Source organism: Perognathus longimembris, chromosome 28 (assembly GCF_023159225.1).
Source record: "Perognathus longimembris pacificus isolate PPM17 chromosome 28, ASM2315922v1, whole genome shotgun sequence".
Taxonomy (NCBI): Eukaryota; Metazoa; Chordata; class Mammalia; order Rodentia; family Heteromyidae; genus Perognathus; species Perognathus longimembris.
In genome coordinates, this window is record NC_063188.1 from 52,274,850 (window position 1) to 52,300,265 (window position 25,416).

General features: G+C 34.6%; 1 protein-coding gene across 1 annotated transcript in view; it reads left to right on the forward strand.

The window, feature by feature from the left end:
* Hdx (highly divergent homeobox) overlaps nucleotides 1-25,416 on the forward strand; it is a 114,352-nt gene that overhangs the window by 27,789 nt on the left and 61,147 nt on the right. The window contains exons 3-4 of the mRNA XM_048336245.1: nucleotides 5,574-6,683; nucleotides 17,730-17,783. Coding sequence (XP_048192202.1) covers nucleotides 5,574-6,683; nucleotides 17,730-17,783 — 1,164 coding nt within the window. The remainder of the gene's footprint in view (nucleotides 1-5,573; nucleotides 6,684-17,729; nucleotides 17,784-25,416) is intronic.

Genomic DNA, 25,416 nt, shown 5'->3' on the forward strand with positions numbered 1-25,416 from the left:
TATTTTGCTTATGTATGCACCATCAAAGAGCCTAGAAATAAAAATCTTTTAATAAGCCCAAATTCCTTGGAAAGTATTTCTTAAATACTAAAGGATTGCTGAACTTTCAAGTAGGAAATTCAGCTGGGAATATGGCTTAGTGGCAAGGGTGCTTGCCTCCTATACATGAAGCCCTGGGTTCAAGTCCCCAGCAGCAAATATAGATAAACGGCCAGAAGTGGTGCTATGGATCAAGTGGCAGAGTGCTAGCTTTGAGCAAAAAGAAGCCAGGGACCGTGTTGAGGCTCTGAGTCCAAGGCCCAGGACTGGCCAAAAAAAAAAAAATCAAGTAGGAAATTAAGACACTAATTGTGGGGGGAAATATCCAGAATATGTGTTTCTTGTTTGTTGATATCAGGTACCATGCTCATATTTGTCTAAGAACTAGAAATGTGTCTTTTTTATAACTCTAAATGCAGTACTTAAAATTTCCTCTATCAATCCTTAGAGGAAAAATGTAATTGTCTTACAAAAAGTAATATAAAATATTCTGAGTTAGGAAGTGGTAGGTCACTAGACTTGAGCTGAAGAGCTCAGGGACAGCACCCAGGCCCAGAGTTCAAGCCCCACAACTAACAAATAAAAAAAGGCAAAAAAAATTCTCCATTAATGAGATTAAATTTTATAATACAAACGTTTTGCTATTCTAATTTTCCTGGTTTATTGTTTTCTCCCTTTTATCTTATCCTTAACTTAACATAAAAAGCCTCCCCAGACAGCTGCACTGCCGTCTTTTATGTTCCCAATTTGTTAATGGCAGAATCTTAGAACCCTTCTCCTTATAACTTCCTTGATTGTGCCTGAATACTGGGATTTTTGAAATGCAGGTATTTATATTTATACTCCAAATGATGTGAAATTTAAAACAATGAAAAGAATAGATACAAAGTTTTTAGAATGAAGGATTACAAGTAAAGTATTGCATGAACTATAGGTGTTTGTGTACAGCAGATTCATCTCAAAAAATTAAAAATTCCATTCCAGCAATGCATAAATTGTACAGAAAGTCAGTCTTCCATATCTGAGTATCAAGACAATTTTGATTGCTTTTTCATTTAGAAGAAAATAGAGTTGTTTGTACATCTACTACTTAATAATCCTCCTTATATTTTGCTAAGATAATGTGACCTACTTGAAAGAGACCATTCCTGATGATTTTAATATAGTATGTGTTGGAATTCTCCTCCTTAGAACTCAAGCCATACTGTGTTAAGTATTTGATCCCAATGTGCAGAGAACTGAAAGATTGAAACATCGAAGCACAAACAAATATAATGGGGCAAGGAGCAGGAAAGTAAATAACATACAGTAAAAAAGGAAAATAGACTTATAGACAGTGTTTTTTGTTTTGTTTTATTTTCTGTGCTGGTCCTGGGGCTTGAACTCAAGGCCTGAGCACTGTTCCTGAACTGTTCCAGAGTGACACATCAACTACCAGCCTTTTAGCGGGAGATAAGAGTCTCATGAACTCCTTCCAGGACTGGCTTTAAATGGTAATCCTCACATCTCAGCCTCCTAAGTAGTTAGGATTACAGACATTAGCTGTGCCTGGTCAGACAGCGAATTTTTAAGAGACAACTAAACAAGAGTTTTGTGCACAACAAGTATTGGTGATTCAATGACCTTTTCTGTTTTGTTTGGTTTTTCATCTGGCAAGTGTAGCTTTACTATTTTCCTCAATGCAAATTTTCATATCATTTTTGTTTGACTTGATTGTTTTCCTTCTCATCAATGAGGCATTTACAGTGGGGAACATTTACATCTGATAAGCCTTGGTAAATTTTGGATATTACAAGTGAAAAATGTCTGGTAAAATTACTTTGTTGAGAGTCCCTCAAGCCATGAATTTTCTTTATTTTCAACACTTTAAGAATCAGTGTTTCTGCAATATATACTTTGTACTTTTCTTCCCTAGAGAACATGGAAAATAATTGAACCCCTTTTGACTCAGGGTTTTCATTATGGAAATCAATTATGATACTGTGCTATAAAATAATAATGCTTACAACTTGATAAGGTATATGGATCTATCTTCCCATTTCTTAAAGAACACAAATGGCTGTTCAGTGATTTCTTACATTGATTTTATGTTTTCCTTTCTGTTTTTCCTTTTTAATGAACAATGTTCAGTGAACCTTCTTAGTTTTAGTACTACCAGGGTCCCTGCCATTAACAACCTCTATCATCAAATATCTCTTCTATTTTGTGGCTTCTTATTTGTTGTAAAATACTCGTCCAGCTTTCATCAAATTATAAAATCAAAGAAAGTAGATTTTAAGCTTTGGAGCTGTGCTATTAAGTGTTGTCACATAAATCTTGTGATAGCTGTGTTCTGGACAAATGAGGTTGCTAGGTTGCTAGATAGCGGTTTCATTTGTACATGGTATTATTCTATTATATTTTAATTACAGATGGATACATAGTAAACATATCTAGTAAACTATGTAGACAACTACTTATGCTATGAATCTGTATGTATAAACTATAAAATTAACTAAATGAACCGTGACTTGCAATTTAGTATGATTACTCTTTTTGAGTGTGCATGTGTGCCAGTCCCCAGGGCTGAACTCAGGGCCTGGCACTGTCCTTGAGCTTTTTGCTCAAGGCTAACACTCTACCACTTGATAAGAATATCACAGACTTTCCTGCCCAGCCTGGCTTTGAGCCACAATTCTCGGATCTCAACCTCCTGCATAGCTAGGATTACAGACATGAACCACCAACATCTGGCTTGAATGCTTATGTATTTTTATAAAATTAGGTACAAAAGCATCATGGGTTAAGTTTTTTACTTGAAAATTATAACTTGGAAATATTTTGTGCAATTATATTTCTCTAAAGACATTTGTTTAAATATATTTCTCTTTCGTATATGAACCTGTTAGTTTTTCTCTTTTGTCTCACGTAACATTTATACTTACATATTTTGGCTTGTAACTCACTTGCTCTTTCTTGAAAGTAAATCAGAGTGAATTTAAAACTCCCACTAAGAAATGAGTACTGGTGGCTATGCAAGAGGCTGAGATCTGGAGAATCACAGTTCAAAACCAGCCTGGCAAAAAGTCCCTGAGACACTTTTCCAAAACAACCAGCAAAGAGATGGGTTGGAGGACTGGCTCAAATGTCAGAGTGCCAGGCCTGAGCAAGCAATCTGAATTTAAGTCCCTGAGTTCAAACCCAGTTCTGGGGGAGAAAAATCCCACTATATTGTTATGGGAAACAAAAGGAACCACCACAGTTTCTGGAATGTATTTTTTTAGTGGAAAATGATTAAGAAACTAAAATGGCTTAGAGAGATGCCTAGTTCAAGAGTTTACAGCCACTATATGCACAGTGGAGAGGCATGTGCTTTGACATTATATAGGACTGACTGAATCTGTTCTGCCACACGTTGGCAAATATTCTTTTGCAAGGATATTTTTATTTGCTTTCGAAACTCAATTTCTTCATTTATATAGTTAGAAAAATAACAACTACCAAAGGAATTGAGGATTCAGCCCATGTTAACTTTTTTTAATTCTATTCTTGAGGCTTGAACTCAGGGCCTGGGTGCTGTCCTATGCTTCTTTGGCTCAAAGCTAGTGCTCTACCACTTGGGCCACAGCACCATTTCTGGCTTTTTCTGAATAGTTTATTGGAGATAAGGGTCTCCAATAAGAGATTTTCCTGCTTGGGCTGGTTTCGAACCCGGATCCTCAGAGCTCGGCCTCCTGAGTAGCTGGAATTACAGTTGTATGCCACTAGCAACCTGCACATGTTAAATTTTATTTACAGTATTACAATAATGTCACTGTATTTACTTATACCTTATATAAATTAACACTGAAAACACATCAGAGAAAAAGTTACCCTACACCATGCTTGTATAAGGCTAGTTTAATGTTTTTATTTTTTCACGTATTTTGTTTAATCTTAACAGATTAATGAGTTCTGATAGCTTTCATACAATATGTATTTTGGAATAATTATGAACTTTTGTAATCATATTTTAGAATATAACATTTCTTATTGCAAAGTTTAGAAGAACTGTGATTCAGCACAATAATCCTAAAATAATTATAATAATTACTTATATAAAAGTATGTATTATATAATCAAATCCTAAATGCTAAGCACTGATACTATTTTTATTAATTTTTTATGTTTATATAATATGTTTATATATGTTTATATATTCATTGTATACAATTTGGTAAGCAGCCGAAAGTGTAAAGAAGAAGATAACTACCATACATAAATAACAAACCAAAAAAATTGCATTGTGTGACAAAGTGTTATTATCTTTAGTAGAAAATTGCTCTTACAAATCAGCATAAAAAGACAAACACCCCGATATTAAAATAGGTAAAGGTAATGGATGAACCATTTTGTGAAAGTAATGTAGTAATGTAGACAATCAATCACAACAGCAATTCTTTGCCTTTGTTAACTCCCAGATTAGTAAAGATGATAAAAAAAATGTAAACAGTTGGTAGGGATGTGAGGAAACCAGTATTCTCATATGTCAGAGGGCACTTGGGAAACACAAAACCCTTGCACTTTCCCTTCTCATAGTGTATTTTAACTAACTCACAATGCAAAGATACATGCACAATAAAGTATATTATTACAATTTACAATTATTAATGCTTCTACAATTAACCACTACACTATATCCATACAGATGTCATTAAGCTTGAATACTGCAAATGTCTAGTGGTTTTAATGATACAATGAATATTTTATTTTATTTTCCTTTTTTTTGGTGGGGGGATTAGTCCTGAGGGTTGAGCTCAGGGTCTGGATCTTTTCCTCAGCTTTTGTGCTCAAGGCTAGAGTTCTGTACCGCTTAAGCCACAGCACCACTTCTGGCTTTTTGCTGGTTAATTGTAGATAAGAGGCTCATTGACTTTCCTGACCTGTTTTTTTAAACTGTGATCCTTAGATCTCTGCCTCCTGAGTAGCTCCTGTGAGCCACCGGTGCCCAGCTAAAGAGTACTTTCTAATTATGTTAAAAATTTATTTTAAAGGTAGGTTTTGGTGGCTCACACATTGCTTTCAACTTTTTACTATTATTCATGAATAAAGCATGAATCTTTTTACAACTTTAACTATGTCTGTGAATACATTTTGTTTTCTGGAACAAAACATATGAACAGTTTTTTAATATCTTATTAATTTAATTAGCAAAATTACTATTATAAGGGGTTTCCATTGTGACAATTCCACAGTGTGTTTTAATGTGCTTTGAACAATGTTTTGAATTATAAGTACTATCTTTTATATACATAATATATAATGTATAATATATTTACTATATGTAATATTATATATGTATATAAACTAAGTGGGTTTTGTGGCAACAATATGTCCAGTTATCAAAGTTACTAGATATTTATTAGGTCACTTTTCCTCCTATGTTTTACTTTAAAAAATATTGTATCATTTTTTTTCCTTTTGGCCAGTTTGGCCAATAAGAACATAATTTATCATTTAGAAATTGGTTTTCTCGGTTTGTAAATTTTTAATAATACTTTCTTAAATCCTTTCAGACGTGGGTCGGCAATAAACGAAGAAAAATGAGTAGTAAGAATTCTGAATCAGGAACAAGCACAGGAAATGTTTCTGGTACCTCTTTGACAGCTCCGGACAATACAGTCAGAAATGTGGTTAATATTGCCGGACCCTCAAGCCAACAATCCTCTTGGACTTCTGCCAATAATGATGTCATTGTAACTGGTATATACAGCCCAGGCAGTTCATCAAGTAGGCAAGGAACAACCAAACATACAACTCCACAAATTACAGAAGCACATAAAATTCCCATTCAGAAAGCATCCAGTAAAAATGATACTGAGTTTCAGTTGCATATACCTGTTCAAAGACGAGTAGCACACTGTAAAAATACCTCACTGCTCCTAGGTGAAAAGACAATTATTTTGTCAAGACAGACAAGTGTATTAAATGCTGGAAACTCAGTATACAATAACTCAAAGAAAAACTATGGAAGCTCTTCAGTGCAGGCTTCTGAAATGACAGGACCTCCAAAGCCGTCTGTGTGCCATCGACCTTGCAAAATTGAACCAGTTGGGATTCAAAAGTCATATAAGCCTGAAAACACAAGTTTGGCATCACATAACTTATGTGGGCAAAAGTCAACTATTAGAGACCCTTTCTGTAGAACACAAAACTTGGAAATCCGTGAAGTATTTTCATTGGCTGTCAGTGATTACCCCCAGAGAATTCTGGGAGGAACTGCCACACACAAGCCCAGCTCAGCAGAAGGAACTTGTTTATCTATTGCAATGGAGACTGGAGATGCTGAGGATGAATACGCCAGAGAAGAAGAGTTAGCATCTATGGGAGCACAGATCCAAAATTACTCAAGATTTTATGAAAGTGGTAGTTCCCTTCGAACTGAAAACCAAAGTACAATTCTGCCCGGACCAGGAAGAAATATGCCAGATTCACAAATGGTGAACATTAGAGATTTGTCAGACAATGTACTGTATCAAAACAGAGACTACCATTTGACACCTCGGATCTCATTACATACACCATCTAATACAATGTACGGTAATGCAAATCCACGGAATAATTTTTCTCCACATTTTGCATCATCAAACCAACTGAGGTTATCACAAAACCAAAACAACTACCAGGTAATGTGCATATTAACTTTGTCAGGATTTTTCAAAGTTGTGCTTGGTTGTAAAAAAAAAAATTAGATTTAAATCACCTCGATCACTTAACTCATCTTTTGAAGTGATTTGAGATGTTTTACTGTGAAGTAGTGTTTTAGAGTCTACTACATGAAGAATCCTATGCTTTCTTTGTCTGGTTTACAAATGATAAGGTTTTTAAACAATGGGATACAGTTATTTTTATAACATGGCAGCTTTCCCCTGACGTTTAAAATGTTTTTTTTTTCCCCAAGGATTAGTAGCTTTATGGGAAGCATGGCATGTCCGATATCTAAAATAGGATTAAATTGTCTAGGCTCATCCTCTTGAATATAGATTATTCCTGTAATAGATTTCACTTGCAGTTTTGGAATATCACAGGATGAATGTGTTATCCCTGAGTACAGAGCCAAGCAAGTCAATCATTTTTTCTAGGTGCCAATGGCTAAGATGTCCGAGCCTCCAGTAACTCAGCCAACAGCTTTTTCTAGAAGTAAAAGCTGTACTAAATGTTAAGTGGGCCATTAATCTTTTGTAAACTGTTTATAGGGAAAAGAGAGTCCATATAAGAATTAAAGTGATTTTAGTCCTGTGTACAAAATAGGTGTTATTTCTTTATTGTTTGACATATTCAATTGTTTTGATATGTTTCAAATAATCTCTTCAGTGCAATATTAGCCTCCCACAAAACATCCCTTCAGGTCATACATCTTCCCTCTGAAAAATCTACTTTAGAGAATTTAAATAACAAGACAGCAATGTGTGCTTTTGCCTTGCCATTGGCTACACTTTCTTATCTACTCAACCACAATATAATGTATCAGAACTTGACCAATTTAAAGAATAATCTTTTCCTGACTCTGTCCATCTTACACCTTCCTGCTTCAAAGTAGAAAGAAATGATATAGTATAGGAAGTGCCCAACTTTAAGAAAATAATTTAATCTTCATGATTACTGATTATTTGTTTGTACTGAGGATTTCTCACAACCTTTCACTTGCTAAACTGAAATGATAATTCTGAACCATGCCTCTAGCCCTGTATTTTTTTACTGAGTATTTTTAGGATAGGATAGGTGTGCCTGGGTTCACACTTAATCTGATTTGCCTAATACAGGCTTCCCATCATCCCAAGGACCACAGGAGCATGCATCCAGCTTCCATTTCACAGAGAAGGAATCTTACTTTTTGGCCTGGACTGTCCTCGAACCTTGATCCTTGTATTCTCAACCTCCATGTAGCTAGGATTACAGCCAGGAGCCAAAGGCACATAGCTACTAGTCATTTCTTGCTAAAGGTTAATTTTTATGTGTTTGCTGTTTACTAAAAAGCATGCTTAAAGTAACATGAATGGTACTAATGTAATGCTATCCTCCAAACAGAAATCATTTCATTCACCTATTTCTTTGTACTTCATCCCTTTAGCTCTGTTCTTAGTAGTAGTAGTAGTAGTAGTAGTAGTAGTAGTAGTAATAGATTGAGCGCCTATCAAGTGTCAGAAAGTATTATTTATATGCCTATCTCAGTCTTCACAATGATCAGGACAGATAGGTATTTTTAAGCATTTTTTAGGTATTTTATTTTTACTGTAACCATTTCCCATGGATTATATGACTAGTAAATGATGGAAACCAGATTCCAACCCAGGAATATATTATTCATCTAGTTTTCATTACAAATTACTGTACAGTACAACCATTTTTATTTTGTTTAGATTAGTGTAAGGCCTCAGAAAGCTGTGTATTCTTTTTAGATTTTTTAATTAGTCCTACAACATCCTTACCTTTAATATCAACTACAATGTTACTTGTGTATAGTCTCTAACCTTTTACAAAATATTTTAACTATAGTACAATTTATCTACTTTTTCTAATTTTAATTTTCTAAAGATGGCTTCATATAATCATTTAGAACATAGACTTAAAGCCTGTACAGGCTTGGATCCAAATTTAGTCTCTGCCACTCTCTGCTCATATGAATTCCCTATGTTATAAGTTCTTCTCATATGTTATGTGAATAATGGCATCCACTTTACAGGAAAGCTGTAACATGGAATAATACACAGCAAGGTTCACTGTTTCTTCCTTGGCACATAAAGTTTCTCACATAACCAGGTATTCTAGTGCACACCTGTAATCCCAGCACACAAGACGCTGAGGCAGAAGTATCATGAGTTTGAGGTCATTGTGGACTACATAATGAGATCTTACCTCAAAAATGTAAGTAAATAAGTGAATAAATAAACAAATAAATATTTCTATGTATATGAACTCATAATTTGGAACTTAATGAAAGTCTACTAGTGCAGAAATCCTTTATATCCCAAGTACATTGCAGAACTCACAATTTTAACAGGAGAATTGAAGAAGAAATAGCATTTAATACTTGCTGAGTGAAGGCTGGTATTAGCTACCACCTTTACCATAAAAATTAAAAGCCCATGTATTCCAGTTACATCACAACAGAAAGAAATCAAGCCAGCTTTAATTGAGACAGTACAGTGAACAGTTCCCCCCTCCCCCGCCAGAACCATGGGACATGATTTTGCCTCCTTTTTTTAGCTAGTTGAGACTGGTTGAAACCAAGGTGAATGATGAAGTAGCTTCCACAGAGGCTAGCCATCAAGGTTTTGGTAAAGATACATTATCCTCAGCTCTCCATGATCAGAACAGAGCAGAACCTATTGTCATGTTAGCCAATTTTCTAGCTTTAAGAATGTAAGTAAGCAAGCTATTCTCTTAAGTTTCTTGTGCTGGAATCTTCTGTAGATATTTGATTCATTTTTCCCCCTACTGCTACTCAACTTCAGCTAATCATATGCCACCTTTCACAAATGAAAATTGTCACTTCCTGTGCATGCATTACACAGTGGATGCAGAGAAGCCCTGTCAGTCCTGCATTATCATCATTTGTGTGATCTGCTGAGGATTTCTCTCCCCTTAATTGTATTAAAATGTGGCTTCTGCAAAGCAAATGGTGCCATCCAAAAGTAAGGTAAAAGATGATGTGCTTAATTTAAATGGTAAAGTGATTTTTAAAATTTCTTTATTGTCAAAATGAAGTACAGACGGCTTACAGTTTCATACGTAAGGCAGTGCATACATTTCTTATCCAACTTGTTACCTCCTCCCTCATTTTTCCCCATCTCCCCCTCTCCATTTCCCTCTCCCCCCATGAGTTGTACAGTTGGTTTTCACCATATAGTTTTCTAAGTATTGCTGTTGCATTGGTTTGTCTTTTTATCCTTTGTCTCTCGATTTTGATATTCCCTTTCCCTTCCCTAGTTCCAATACACGTATATGTAAAGTGATTTTTTTTAGATTTTTTTAAAGGTGGGATATAAGTAAAGTGGGTATAATTTCAGTGGCATTATGAGGAAAATGATTCAAATAGCCACAGTATAGTAGTGAACTCCACATGTCCTGAGTGTCTGTGGGATTTCCTCAATAGTGGTGTCTTTGGAACCATAGGAAAAATGGGTCCCATGGAAACCTAGAGTGTATTGTATGTTCTCAGAACCAGAAATTTAAGAGATTTGCTTACTACAGCTAGAAAATTGAATCATTTTGGAAAATAAGCAGTACAAAAACAGGATGTACTGTTATTATTTCAGTTTGTTAATTAATTGAATTCTCATCTCTCATGGACTTTAACTCTCTGAACAATTAACCAAAGGAGATCATTTGATTATTTTTTGACATGTCTCTGATTTCTTAATACAGGCACTTATAGTTACAAACTTTCCTCATAGTACTGCATTTCTTCTGTACTAAAGGTTTTGTATTATCAAAAATGTTATCATATACTTTTTCAAAATTGTATGTTATATTCTCTAATATTTGTGCAGATACATGCAATGCTTCCTTTATCATTTATAATTTAATTTTTCATCTTTGTCATGTTTAATTTATCAAAGACATGTGAGTCTTATCTTAAAAATATACCAGTTGAATTTTCATCTTTTATTTTTATTCTTATTTTTCCTGTTTCTGGAGCTCCTACTCAAATTGGGCTTATTTTTCTAACCCCTAAGGGTTATTGTAGAGTCAGTATTTTAGACAACTCTCCTTTTTATTTTTATTCTTGAAAACAATAGTAGGATTCATTTTGACTTTTTCACACATGTATACAATGTACTGGCAACCTTTCTTGTCACCAGCTAGTGTCACTTTTCCCAAATAGCTCCTCTTCTACCTTCATGAATTTTTTTTCTAAATTTGATATATGATAGAAAAAATAAGAAATTTGTTAAGTGTGGCTTATTTCACTTAACACAATGATTTCCAGTTCCTTCAGGTTTCCTACAAAATGGAATGATTTTGTTCTTCTTTTTTTATTTTTTTTTTCAAATTTTTATTATCAAACTGATGTACAGAGAGGTTACAGTTTCATACGTTAGGCATTGGATACATTTCTTGTACTGTTTGTTACCTTGTCCCTCATGCCCCCCTCCCTTCCCTCCTTTCCCTCCCCCACCCATTTTGTTCTTCTTTATAGATGACTAATACTGCCCTGTGTGTGGGTGTGTATGCATATACATATGTGTATCAGTTGTAAGTCATCTCATCTGTTTCCATGACTTCATTATTGTGAATACTCCTGCAATGAACATGGGTGTGCAGATATCTCTATTGTATCCTCAATCACATTACTTTGGATATGTACTCAAGAGTGTTCCTGGTAAATATAGGCATAGGCTTGTTGAACACGGTCTTCACTATTTCATTATTCATTATTTTATTCATTATTGATTTTTCTGTATTTTTAAATTCAATTCATTTTTAGTGTTTATGTTGTACCAAAGAATTGAACTCAGAGCCTCATGTATTCTAGGCAAACATTCTACCACTAAGCCACAGTCTTTGCGGGTCTTTATTATGTTGTGGTATGTTCTATCTGTTTTTCAGGGCTTTTTTCATGAAGGCATGTTGAACTATGTCAAGGCTTCTTCTACATCTATTGACAGTACTGTATGAGTTTTGTTTTTATTCTATTTATATGTTGTATTACATATCCATAGGTTTAACTATGCTTGCATTCCTGGAATAAAATATATTTTATTCTTGCTGTTAGCTCTTAGATAGGAAGGAATGACATGATATCTTTTCTTCCTTCACTGAGGCCTTTCCTATCAGAGCAGTCAGTCTCACCAAATCTCTAACCTGACTTTATGGTTTGTGGGAGAATGGACTTCTACTGTTCACTGCTTTTCTCTGTTACTTCTTTTTTTCTGGTTTTCTGTTGTCCTGATACATTTTTGGTGATTCCTGATGTTCTTCTTTCTCTCTTCAGAATATAATCCCTTCTATGTTATTAGACTATTCACATTTATAGATTCAAATACATCAGGCTTCTAACCCATCTTCTTGGAACTTTTTTATATCTCTTTACTGGGCTTGTGTGCTTATTTTGCTCACAGTGCTCCTTCCCTTTCTACTTCTTTGAACTAGAAAATAGCCTGTACATATTGGAACTAGGAAATTCAAAGGGAATACCAAATTCGAGAGACACAGGGTAAAAAAAGAGAAATAACTACAAAAGCAATACTTGCAAAACTGTTTGGTGTAAGTGAACTGAACACCAGGGGGGAGGAGGGAAAGGGGGGAGGGAGGGGGGCATGAGGGACAAGGCAACAAACAGTACAAGAAATGTATCCAATGCCCAACGTATGATACTGTAACCTCTCTGTACGTCAGTTTGATAATAAAAATTTGAGAAAAAAAAAAGAAAATAGCCTGTACACATAGTAATTTATATTATTTTATTTCTAATTTGGCATTATTTTTAGTAGGCAGTATCTCAATGATCAAGAACAAATTCAGGGTAGTTTGATTTTTGTGCTAGTTCCAGGGCTTGAACTAGGACCTAGGTGCTCTCTCTGAGCTTTTGCACTCAAGGTACTCTATCACAGCTTCACTTTCAGTTCTCTAGTGCTTAATTGGAGATAAGACTTTCACAGACTTAGATCTCAGCCTCCTCAAATTACAAATGTGAGCTACCAGCACCCAACATATTCTAAGTACCTTTTATAACTTCACTGAAAAATCTTGAAATTTCAATTTCCTTGGCACTAATTTTGCCTTATAATATTCAGCTAACAATATTATGCAGGAGGAAACAAATTCCATGTAACATCTTGGCTGTTAATAGCAAAAAAAATTAGGCTAATAAACTATTCTAAACACTATTTCCTGTGACTTAATAGAAGATTTGTGTGTTTAATACAATATATCATCTGTTTGTCTAAAAGTGGTAGCACTTTAAGTGATTATAATCTAACTTCTCAAAGCTTTTCCAGAGATGTAGTGGAGAGAAGAACAGGAATATATATGTGTGTGTATATATGTATATATGTGTGTATATGTATACATATAATATATATTCAAATAAATATTCAAGTCATTTTTTCATCTATTCTCCAGTACATGTTATTCTCAACCAGAAACAATTTATACCCCTTCCCGCCAACTTTGTACCCTGTATAAAGGCGTCTTGGATATTTCCACTCTTGGCCTTTTGTTAAATTTCAGACAACCATAGCTAGTGAATAATGAAGGTCTAAATTAATTCAATCAATCAATCAGCAAATATTTATTGACTGGCTATCACATATGCAGGAGTGTTCTCTGTACTCTACACCTCATAATTGAAAAACACCTAGGAAACCTTGCTGATTAACAAGAATGATTGATAGGTTTTGATGTTCAGCTAATATCAAAACAACGATGGAAAGCTAAAACATTGATTTATGAATCTTTGGGTGCTGAACTTTGCTCAGAGACCCAGTTATTGCCTGATTGTTTCAGTTAATCAAATTCTGCCTAATAAAATGCTAATTAATAACATTTTTCATTTTCTTGCCTCACATAAAATAGTTTATTTCACATAATAGCTCTATCTGACCCAGAAGTTGATCTAAAATTTCCTAAATTTTAGGATATCCAACTTACTGCAGAATTGTCTTTATGATAGTTTTAAATCAAAAGCATGTTTATATTTATATGTAGAATCCCTGTGTGACTGTTACAGCAGAATCATGTTATGTAGCAACTGAATAGTATGAAGTATAAGAAAGCAAACATTATTCTTAAAATTCTTTAACTTCATGTATGCCTTCTTGTGAGTATACAATCATAGATTATTATATATAGAGAAAGCATGATTAGGGTTTTGATATATAATGTCTTCTTAAAGTACACGTATGATTTCACATGAAACAGACAAGTATGTTAAAGTTGGACTTACAAACCTATACATACCATGTGATTTTATATCCACATAAGTGTGCTACCCTTTAATGTGTACAATCTCAGACGTAAGACACAGATTTTTAACAGTAATTTCTTTATATTTGACTTCAAACTTGTGATACTCCATCAGACAGAGTGTGTCAGCAACTTTGGGAGGAAGTTTCCTGATGACCACATAAAAGCTATTCTCATTATTCCAAACTCCCTACTTATTTTCTATCCTATGCATGAGATCTTTAGAAATATATTTTATATTTCTCTTCTCAATTCCCGTTTCCCCTGCCCCAGTTTTAAGTATGGATTATATCTTGCCTAAACTATTATAATGTTCCTGTGTGTCTTCAGTTCATTATATACACCAGACAAGTTAAAATTCTTTTTTTAATGACATATTTATTTTTTCATTTCTTTATTGCCAGACTGATGTACAGAGGGGTAACAGTTTCATACATAAGGCAGTGCATACATTTCTTATCCAACTTGTTACATCCTCCCTCATTCCCCCTCCCCCTCCTTCCCCTTCCCCCCTTTGAGTTGTGCAGTTGATTAACAACATATAGTTTTGTAAGTATTGCTGTTGCATTGGTTTGTCTTTTTATCCTTTGTCTCTCGATTTTGATATTCCCTTTCCCTTCCCTAGTTCTAATACATGTATATACAATATCCAGAGTACTAAAATCAGTTACAGTGACATCAGGGGTTAAACCATGGGAAAGAAAGACAAAAGAACAATGGCATAATTTCACATGGTATGTTGAAAATAACAACAGTGTTTCCATAACTTGGAGTTCATTTCACTTACCATCATCTTATGTGTCCATGAGTACATAGCTATTGAGATATTGTGCTCTTCTGCTAGAATAATCCTAGCCGTGTACTAATTGTTCCCAATGAGGGAAACCAAACCATAGAGTCTATGTTTCTTTGGGTCTGGCTCACTTCACTTAGCATGATTTTTTTTTCCAAGTCCTTCCATTTCCTTATGAGTGGGGCAATGTCATTCTTTCTGATAGAGGTGTGGAAGTCCATTGTGTACATGTACTAGCCCATCTCCTTGAGACCTTCAAAAGTTCCTCATTTTCTGCAGAACTAGATATAGGTGTATGTGGCATTCATGGCCTCTACAAAGTGACCTCACCCTTTCTTTAGTGCTAGATGAACTGCCCAGTCCCCAAACATATCCTGTCCACATATTGTGATGTGATAAAAGTTTTGTTCTTTCCATCTATGTCTCTTTTTAAATCCTGTCCATCAAAAGCTTACTTACTTTGTAAGGGTCAACTAAAATCTTAATCTACAAGTGGATGTCATTTTGCCATAGTTTGCACTTGTATTGCATTTTATTTATTGTACATGACCCTTATCATCGTACCTTGTATTAAAGTCATCTGTGTTTCTGTCTTATCTCCTCTCAAATCACAATTCTTGCCCTCCAGGAAATTATATTTTTCCCATCTTTTTATTTCTTGTAGGACTTGAAACAGCACCTCATATAGAAGAGATGCCTGGCACACATTTGAACAGAATTCAAATTAGTTGCCTTGGAACTTTATATATACTTATGCTAATAATGTTCAATTTGCCAAAAAGTTTTTGAAATTCTTTTACAACTGCTTTAAAAGCCTGAGGGATTCTTTTAAATGGTTTCAGTGGTGACAAATCATCATCATTTGAGGGAAAATTTGATTTTGGAAAATAGAATTTATTTGGAGCCACATTTAGTGAATCATATGAATGTTCAATCTGGCTGTATGAAACAGAATCTCAGGATGAGGTATGAACTGACAATTTCAAAAGTTCCCAAAATGCTTTCAATAATGGCAGTTTCATTGTAATGAGTTCATAACATCCTAAATTTTCTACTTTGAAGCATACAAAACTCAATGGGTATATAAGTTCTAAAATATTTGTTAAATCAGCCTTGTCTCCTTGTAGGTTCTTTTGCAATTTTCCAAACCAGACTAAAGTATGCTTAAAATTGAAATATAATTTAAATGAGAAGCTTATTGCCCTTCTCATGTGATTATTGTATTTTATGTATTCAAATGAATGAGAACCTGTCTTCAATACTGTACCAAATAAAAATCCCCAATGTTGGAGAAACACATATTTGTGAAGAAAAAAAGAGGGTTAATAATTCATCTTTTCTGCCTAAGTTGTGCCAGGAACTTAAGAATGCATTGGAAGTAAATGTGAGAGATTAGGTGAGCATAGATAGCATTCAAATACCATGCAACTTTTCAGTAGTTACAAGTTTGAAGTTCTGTTTTCTTTTATTTACAATTATTTGCCTTTAGCACATCTTCTGTAGAAATACTCTGTAGCTGGTTTTTATTTATCTCTATTAATGTATAAGGATATGTGCAACAATAATTTTAAAAAGTTGGGTATCTATACTTATACTAAAAATATATTTATACTAAAAATATATGACTACTTTAGCAGATTAACTTCTTCATTGAAGCTAATAGTAATCTGATTTTGCAAGCTTGAATAAACAAACAACTGACTCAGGCTTGATTTGTGAAATAAAAAGAAACTCATCTTTTTAAAAGAATTTCTTCAAAAGAAATCATTTTATTGCCCTCAGTTCATCATCAAAGAAAATCAACTTTTCACATCTTGCCATGATATCTTAGCATTAAACTCATTGTCTCTGTATTCTAATGATGTTTTACATTAAGTAAAATACTTTTTAACCTATCTTCAAAAGTATTATTTTTGCATATTTATATATGCAGAAATTAAAGTAAACTAACAGTTTTAGTGGTCAGGAACAGTAACGATTTATCTGAAGTTTAAATGAGGATTCTGCAATTTCATTGATATTGCAGTTCTGCCTAGGCAGAAATATCCAATAATAAATGTGTCCCTTTTTTGTAGGTATATTGGTACAGGGGCTTGCACTCAGGTCCTGGGTACTATCCCATAGATTTGTCAATCCATGCTCGTGCTCTATCACTTAAGCTACAACTCCACTCCCATTTTTTTTTTACTGCTTAATTGAAAATAAGAAATTCACAAACTTTCTTTTCCAGGCAAGCTTTGAATTATGATCTTCAGATCTCAGCTTCCTGAGTAGCTAGGATTACAGGCATGTGCCACCTTTGCCTGGCTTAAAATGTGTTCTTTTTTAGTTAAATCTCCATACAAAAATCTTTAACTCAAAGGGTCATTAAAATGTACAATTTGTCATTATAAAATAAAAGGTAGACAAAATAGAGAATAGATTTTTGATGTGGCCTGAATATTGATAAAGGGTGTTTCAGTCATTTGCATTGCAGGCTAAGAGTTTTATTAAGTAAGCACCTGTAATATAAGTTTAGATAGTGCTGATTTTTCAGAGTAAATGAAAAACATGTGCTTAAGTAGTTTATAACATACATCTTTCATTAGGGAGTTCATTTTGTAGTAATGCTCTATAGTGCTTGCAACTTTTTCCATGTTTCCACAGAGCAAAGAACTGAATTTCCATTTCAATCATTCTGTTTCCATAGATTTCCAAACTCCAGCTGAGCCCCAGAAAATGCAGAGCCCTTATATACTCTAAGAATTTCCTTGAATTTCCAAAGAAAATTTTACATCATTTCTAATTTTTTTCACAAAGGAAGGCCCTTTAAGTATGCAGACTTCATTAAAGGAAGAATGTTGTCTATTGGGGGAATGTGTTCTGAATGCAGACCTATCTTAACACTGTATATGAATTCTTTGGTGTTGAGCAACATTCCAGAGTATGAATGCCTACCTAACTGAGATTCCATTTGTTGTTTTCACAGATTTCAGGAAACCATACTGTGCCTTGGATTACAGGGTGTTCTAGAAAAAGAGCAGTAAGTAATCTTTCATTTAAAGCAACATATGGGTTTCCTCATGTCATTAGTAGGAATGCCATTGGAAAAAAATTGTCATGATTTTTATAAAACTAGCAAAAACTCAACATTGAATTTTCTCAAAGGACATATTTTGAGATGGTAGTATTTATGTATACTACAAATATAACCTTACATAAAATGTGGTAAACAACACACTAATCTGTGGGTAGTTTTTTTCTGCTTTGAAATATATCCAGATAATTCATAGAATATGTTATTTTTCTACATTTAATTTACCTAATTAATTTGAACATATAATTGTATCATGATAGATATAAACATTTCAATCAATATTAAATTATTTATTTTACTATTTTTAGCATAGTTCAGTCTTTAAAAGTAATGAGTAGTGTTTAACAATCTTATTTTGGTCTCTGGCTTTCTACTGCAATGGTTATGATTTTTATAATAATATAACTACCCTTCAGTAAAAGTGTATTCTCAAAAAATCTCATTCAGTTAGTCTGGTATAAATCTCATAAGCCTGCATTTTTTAAATTTTTATTATTATTTTTTTTCTTATTGTCAAAGTGATGTACACAAAGGTTACAGTTTCACACGTTAGGCATTGGATACATTTCTTGTACTGTTTCTTACCTCCCCCCTCATAAGTTGGCATTTTTAAAATAAGTATCCTGGGATATTTTTTATGTAGATGAGACCCAGATTAAAAACAAAGGGTATTGGGCTGGGGATATAGCCTAGTGGCAAGAGTGCCTGCCTCGGATACACGAGGCCCTAGGTTCGATTCCCCAGCACCACATATACAGAAAAAACGGCCAGAAGCGGCGCTGTGGCTCACGTGGCAGAGTACTAGCCTTGAGCGGGAAGAAGCCAGGGACAGTGCTCAGGCCCTGAGTCCAAGGCCCAGGACTGGCCAAAAAAAAAAAACAAAAACAAAGGGTATTAGCCATGAAAGAGACATGACTAGTTCTTTAGAAAGGTAACTCAAGTTATCAACTGATGCATGGGTTTGGAGGTAAATAAAATTGAAACTAAGACTTCAGTATTAGACATAATTTTTAGATTTCTTTTCCCTTCGCTTTCTTCCTATGAAGTGTAACTACAAATCCTGAAAATAACAAAGAAGTCTGAAAGGTGGAAGGAAGAGGGTGGCTGGTTGGGGACTACAGTGTTATTTGCAAGAGATAGATAAAGTATGTCTACATACATGTATGTCTTTGGTTAGTTTTTTGTCAAACAGTATACACAAACATTTAAAATGAGTATTATTTGTCAAAGAAGTATCGGTCTTGTGAAGGCAGGAGATTTTGATTTATCATGTAGAAAATTAGAATTTCAGTGAAAATAAGTCGTATTAGTTATGAATAGCTTTTTTAAAGTTAAATGACCAAGTTTCATGGAAACAACCTTGAAGTAGATAAGAGAGAAACAGAGAAAGAGAAAGACCTATAGAGTTATTTGACTTAAAATTTTTAGTTTTTTCTAGCTCTTTTCCCCAGAATATTTTTCTGAATATTTTTATAAAAATCATTTATTAATATATGGTTTTTATGTGACATCAGTATGAGTAAAATTTCATGAATTCAATGAATATTCTTACATTAAAAGTTCCATAGAGGTCTGGGATTGTGGCTTCGTGGTAGAGTGCTTGCCTAGCCTGCATGAAGCTCGATTCATCAGCACCACATAATCAGAAAAAGCCTTAAATGGCACTGTGGTTCAAGAGGTTGAGTGCTAACCTTGAGCACAAAGAAGCCAGGGACAGTGCTCAGGCCCTGAGTCCTAAGCCCCAAGACTGGCAAAAGAAAATGTTCCCTAGACCATATATGCAAATATATGCTTTTTGTGTCTATCCTGAGGCTTGAACTCCGGGCCTAGGAGATGTCCCTGAGCCTTTTTGCTCAAGGATGGTGCTCTGCCACTTGAGCCACAGCTCCACTTCTGCTATGGTTATTTCATTAGTCAGTTGCAGATAAGAATTTCATAAACTTTTGTTGCCTGGGCTGGCTTTGAACTGTGATCCCAGATCTCAGCTAGGATTACAAGTATAAACCACTAGAGGCCACATTGGCTTTTTTTTTAACAACAAAAACCCCAGTGGCATAAAAGTGAGCTTCATTCTCTGACTATATAGTTGCCCATCTATACTGAGAAAATAAATGGTGACATGTACCTTGCATATCTCGTTTATGCCATGTAGTAACACTTAATGCACCTTACTCTCTACTTCACATAACTCAGCTTTTCAACTTCTCATTCAACTAATAGTATTTAACTGAAGGAACTTGTAGGGTAAACATCATTAAATTACAAGTATCTACTTTATACCTCCTACTTTTCCCGTTCCTGTTATTTTTCACTCATTCTAGTCATGGCTTATTTTTGTATAGTAAGAATGAAATACATTACAAGTGTTTTCAAATTTCCAAACATAACCATTTGCTCAATTACACTTCAGAAAACATTTAGGTGGAACTCCGTCTGTGTTGCAGACACTGATCTCCAGGCACTTGGCATATATCAAGAAGCACACAAAGATCCCTGCTCTTGTGCAACATACTTTTGTAGTCAAGGGAAATAAATAGCAAGCAATTATATATAATAAGCAATTTAATTATGTATATTCAATGCTTATATGTACTCAAGAATTAAAGTACGAACATAGGAGAAGAGAGATCAGAAGTATGAAAGGGTTGAGGGGAGATAGAAGTGTCAACGAAGCCTCATTGATGTGGAGGAATATATTCAGCAATGTACATGTGAACAATTGATAATTGTATTAATCAAAAGTCGTAGCTCTTGCAATTTTGGTAATGATAGTATGCAACCTTTAGTGTGAACCTATGAAATCTATGGGGGATTGAATTGTAATAGATTAATATATTAATTATATCCCATTTTTAATACTTATCTCAAGATTTGTTTTAATAGTAAGAATTCATATTTATCTCCCATTCTGTCGCCAGATGCAGGTGAGGGTTTGTGAACTTTCCCTTTAAAAATAGGAACTCTTGGCTTAGAGTCCTTGAGTTCGAATAGGAATTTATGGACAAGTCATGATGGTAAGAAAACTTGTTGGAGCTTTATTGAGTAAGTAAGCAAGGAAGCAAGCAGACATGCAGACAAAAAGCAGACAAGAAATGTATCCAATGCCTAACGTATGAAACTGTAACCTCTCTGTACATCAGTTTGATAATAAAAATTTGAAGAAAAAAAAAAGAAATAACTAACCAAAGTATATTAAAAACAAAGAAACAAACAAATAAATAAATAAATAAGCAGACAAGTAGAAAGTCAGGGTCAGTGCTCTCAAAGCTGGAGGGGAAGGGGGGCAAGAGCTCCTTGTCTGTTAGGGGTATATATATATATATATGGTACCAGCAGGGGGACTGACTTCAAAGTTATGCCAAGTTATGTGTTATGTCCTTGCTTTAACCACTCCTGGTGTTACATTTTTTGAGTTCTTAGATGTTTTGGGCATTTCTTCCAGGTAAGAATGCATCCTGCCATAAAAACAGATCCTTATGCTTAAGATAAGGAGGGCACCTTATTCTACATTTTGGGTAGAATGTTGCTTAAATTTGGGGGAAGCATTTTTCTCAGGAAGGCATACATCCTGCCAGACAAATGTTAATTCTTGGGGTGAGAAATGCCTCTCTCAGGAAGAAATGCATCCTGTTGTCTCTCTTTGAAGTAAAGATAGTGCTTCTATGTTTCTAAATACCATGCTTCTAAGATGCCTTCACCAGGCCTCATTTTCCTCAATTAATCCTGCCTCAATTTCACTCTGATACTTGAAATATAGGTTCCTGGGTTTGATTATGTACTATGAATAGCATTTAAAAACAGCCAATGTTACCTTTTTTCTGCTATTAAAGAACACTACTTCCTTATTCTATATTTTCTGCTTAAAGTGTAGTTTGTCAAGGAAGTTATATATTCTCTTGTTACTTTCTTTACTTTCTTTGTTCACACTCCCACTCTTATCTCTCTATAGCCAAATGTTATGCCTTGAGGCTTGCTTTACCTTCTCCTTTAAACTATATAACTCTTTTTCCCATCCAAAGTTCCCTGATTGTGTATTACTTTGCCATATTACATCTAGTCTCTCTTAGATGTCATTTTCTCATGGTATATTCAGTCTGATCGCAAAATTCTCTTCTACCATGTAACATGCCTACATTTATAACCTGTAAACATGTTGAATGTAGTTCTAAATTACATTATATTATCATCTACTTGAGAACATTAGATGAAGGATTTGATTGCCATGATGAATGATCAATTACTGGAAAATATCTGATTTTCAGAAAGCTGCTTCAGTTTTTATTGTTTGTTTCAATGTATCACTGTTTTGTATCCTACAAACTTAACAACAGCTATGAGATTATGAAAACTTTGGTGAATTCTTATAATTGAGATCAGAGAAGCCCATACATTTTAATACTTTAAATGCATTTTTATAATTCAGTTAGTTTTTTTAATCTAAGGATTTAACTAGATCAACCATTCTCTCTTTATAGTTTTTTTATTTGGACAGTATAGAGGTTTGAACTCAAGATTTTGAAATTTCTGGGCAGGTGTTCTACCATGTAAGCCATACCTCAGCTATTATTTTCCTCTTTTTTTTTAATAGGGTCTCATTTTTTGACTGGGCAAGTCTGGATTATAACCCTCTAGTTTAAGCCTTCCATGTAGGTAGGATGACATGTGCGCACTATCACACTCATTTTTTTCCTTGTCAGATAGGGTCTTACAAACTTTTGCCTTGCATGGCTTCACATTGCCTTCCTCCAATTCTCAACATCTTCAAAAGCTGAGATGATAGGTGTAAACCACCACACCCAGAAATCAATCTTTCTTTCTGTTAATCAGATGTTTTGAACTGGAGACATGGCTCAGTGGGAAAGCACCTGGTTAGAAACCACGAGACTCTGACTTCAAATACTATACGAGCTCCACAAAAATAAAATGAGATGGTGGTGACAGGACCTTCCATTAAGTGAAATTTTTAAAATGAGATTGTCAGTCCAATTTATTTAAAGTTTTTTTTAAGGGAGCATGTTGCATGTGGGTGTGGGTGTCCATTTTCCCCCTGTTCCAAATTAAGGCGTTTTTCATTTGGATTTAGTGTTTAAAGAGAGGGATGCATTTGTCTTCAGCTGGAAGAATATCATATGAAAGTTCTATGACTGCTTTGTGATATACATTATGATATATGTGATATACATGTACACTTCTTTTTTTTTGCCCATCCTGGGGCTGGGCATGGCCTCTGGGCTCCTTTTACTCAAGGTTAGCACTCTACCATTGAGCCACAGCATCACTTCTGGCTTTTTTCATGATTAATTGAAGAAAAGAGTCTCACGGACTTTGTTGCCCAGGCTGACTTCAAAATATGACTCTCAGATCTCAGCCTTCTGAGTAGTAAGGACTACAGGTGTGAGCCACTAGCATCCCTTAACATGTATACGTTTTAAGTTTGAGAAAATGTAAATTAATAATTTAGTTTACGGAGATAAGGCATCAGTGAGTCCTATCTGTAATTCTAGCTACTGAGGAGTGTATGATTGGAAAATTGAGGTAACTTGAGGTGAGCTGAGGCAAAAGTTGTGAACAATCTCCCACCCCCCGATCTTAACAGAAAAAGCTTTGCAGGGAGGCATTCACTTGTCATCCAAACTACAGAGAAAAGCTTAAATAGGAGGTGATTGTGTGCAGTATTTATTCCTTGGTGTTTATTTGTTTCACTTCTTTATATATTCTGGATTTCAATCCTCAGGTGGTTTATGGATTTTCCCATTCTATAGGATATCTCTTTATTGTTATTGCTTATTTTATTCTTCAGAAGCATTTTGTTTTGATGTGCTCTTGTTTATCAATTCTTGCTGTTGTTTCCTGAGCTAATGGTATCCTCTCCAGATAGTCATTACTTATGCGATCAAATATCAATATGTAAGATGTGAAAATTTGAAAGTACTACAATCTTTAATCTTTCAAAATTGCAACCTTCACTTAGTATAATTTTGTCCAAGTCCTTCCATTTTCTTACGAATGGGGCAATGTCATTCTTTCTGATAGAGGCATAAAATTCCCAAAGAAACATGGACTGTATGGTCTCCCTCATAGGGAATACTTAGCACAGGTGTAGGCAAGTCACAGCAGAGGATCACAAGAGCCCAGTAGCTATACCCTTATGAACACATAAGATAATGCTAAGTGAAATGAACTCCATGTTATGGAAACGATTGTTATATCACTGTTGTAACTACTTTCAACTTGCTATGTGTAACCGTAGCTTCTATTATTGATGATCTTCTTGTATCCCCTTCCTGTGGTTGTACCGCACTATCTCTGTATCTTATCTGAGTACATTGGAAACCGTGTATACTGGTATTAGAACTAGGAAACTGAAAGGGAATACCAAAATCGAGAGACATGGGGTAAAAAAGACAAATGACTACAAAAGCAATACTTGCAAAACTGTTTGGTGTAAATGAACTGAACAACTCATGGAGGGGAAAGGGAAAGGGGGAGGTGGAGAAGGGAATGAGGGAGGAGGTAACAAACAGTACAAGAAATATATCCAATGCCTACCCTATGAAACTGTACCCTCTCTGTACATCAGTTTGACAATACATTTTACAAAAATTAAAAAAATAAAAATAAATAAAAAATGCAACCTATTTTATTTTGCTGCTTGTACTTCTAATATCATCTAAGAAACTATTCTGTTAAATTCACTTTTTTGCAAAGTTTTGTGGAATACACAGAAATACTTGTGGAGGTACAGAAGAAAAAAACGATGGGAAGTGGATGATTCTGGAATACATTATACATTTACTCATTTAGTCAGTTATTAAAACTGACATTGTGTCAGCCAATTCAGAGGAAGACACTGGCCAGATTATAGAAGTAAAAGAGAAGATGTGGCTTGTTTGTTCACTTTAGAAACAAAAGCAACTACAAGAAAATAAGGATTAACATATTTTGTTCATAATTCTGTGACAGATACTAAGAAACAGGAGATGTGCATTGGAAGACTATATTCAATATTCCCCGCTGTATGGCTTATTTTTATTGTTATTATTAAGGTGTTGTAAAGAAGGGTTACAATTCTATGAATCATGTAATGAGTACAATTCTTCTTGGACAATATTATTTCTTCCTTCATTTTCTCCTAGTTTTCCCCTCCTGTCCTGGCCTACAAGTTGCATAGTTGATTCTTTACAAAGTGCATATTGAATAACATGACTGCATTTGTTCACCCTTCAACCATTCCTGTGTACTCACATATTTTTATGACTTTTGTAGGTCAAGCTCTTTCATTTATGTCTTAGATCCATTACAAGTCAAGTTTTATGTCTGGTATGAGCAATAATTCCAAATTCATTCTTTTGCATCTGGCTATCTAGTTATCCTAGCATTTTCTACTGAATGGTCTTGACAAAGCTGTAAAGACTCAACTTGCCTATGGATATATACATTTGTTTCTAGATTCTCAATTCTCTCCCATGGATCATCAACTGTTTGCCTTTCAGCCAGTATTACACAGTGATGATTCTTGCACCTCAGTTATAAAACTTTAAATCAAGTTATGTGAGTTCTCCAGCACTGTTTATCTTTT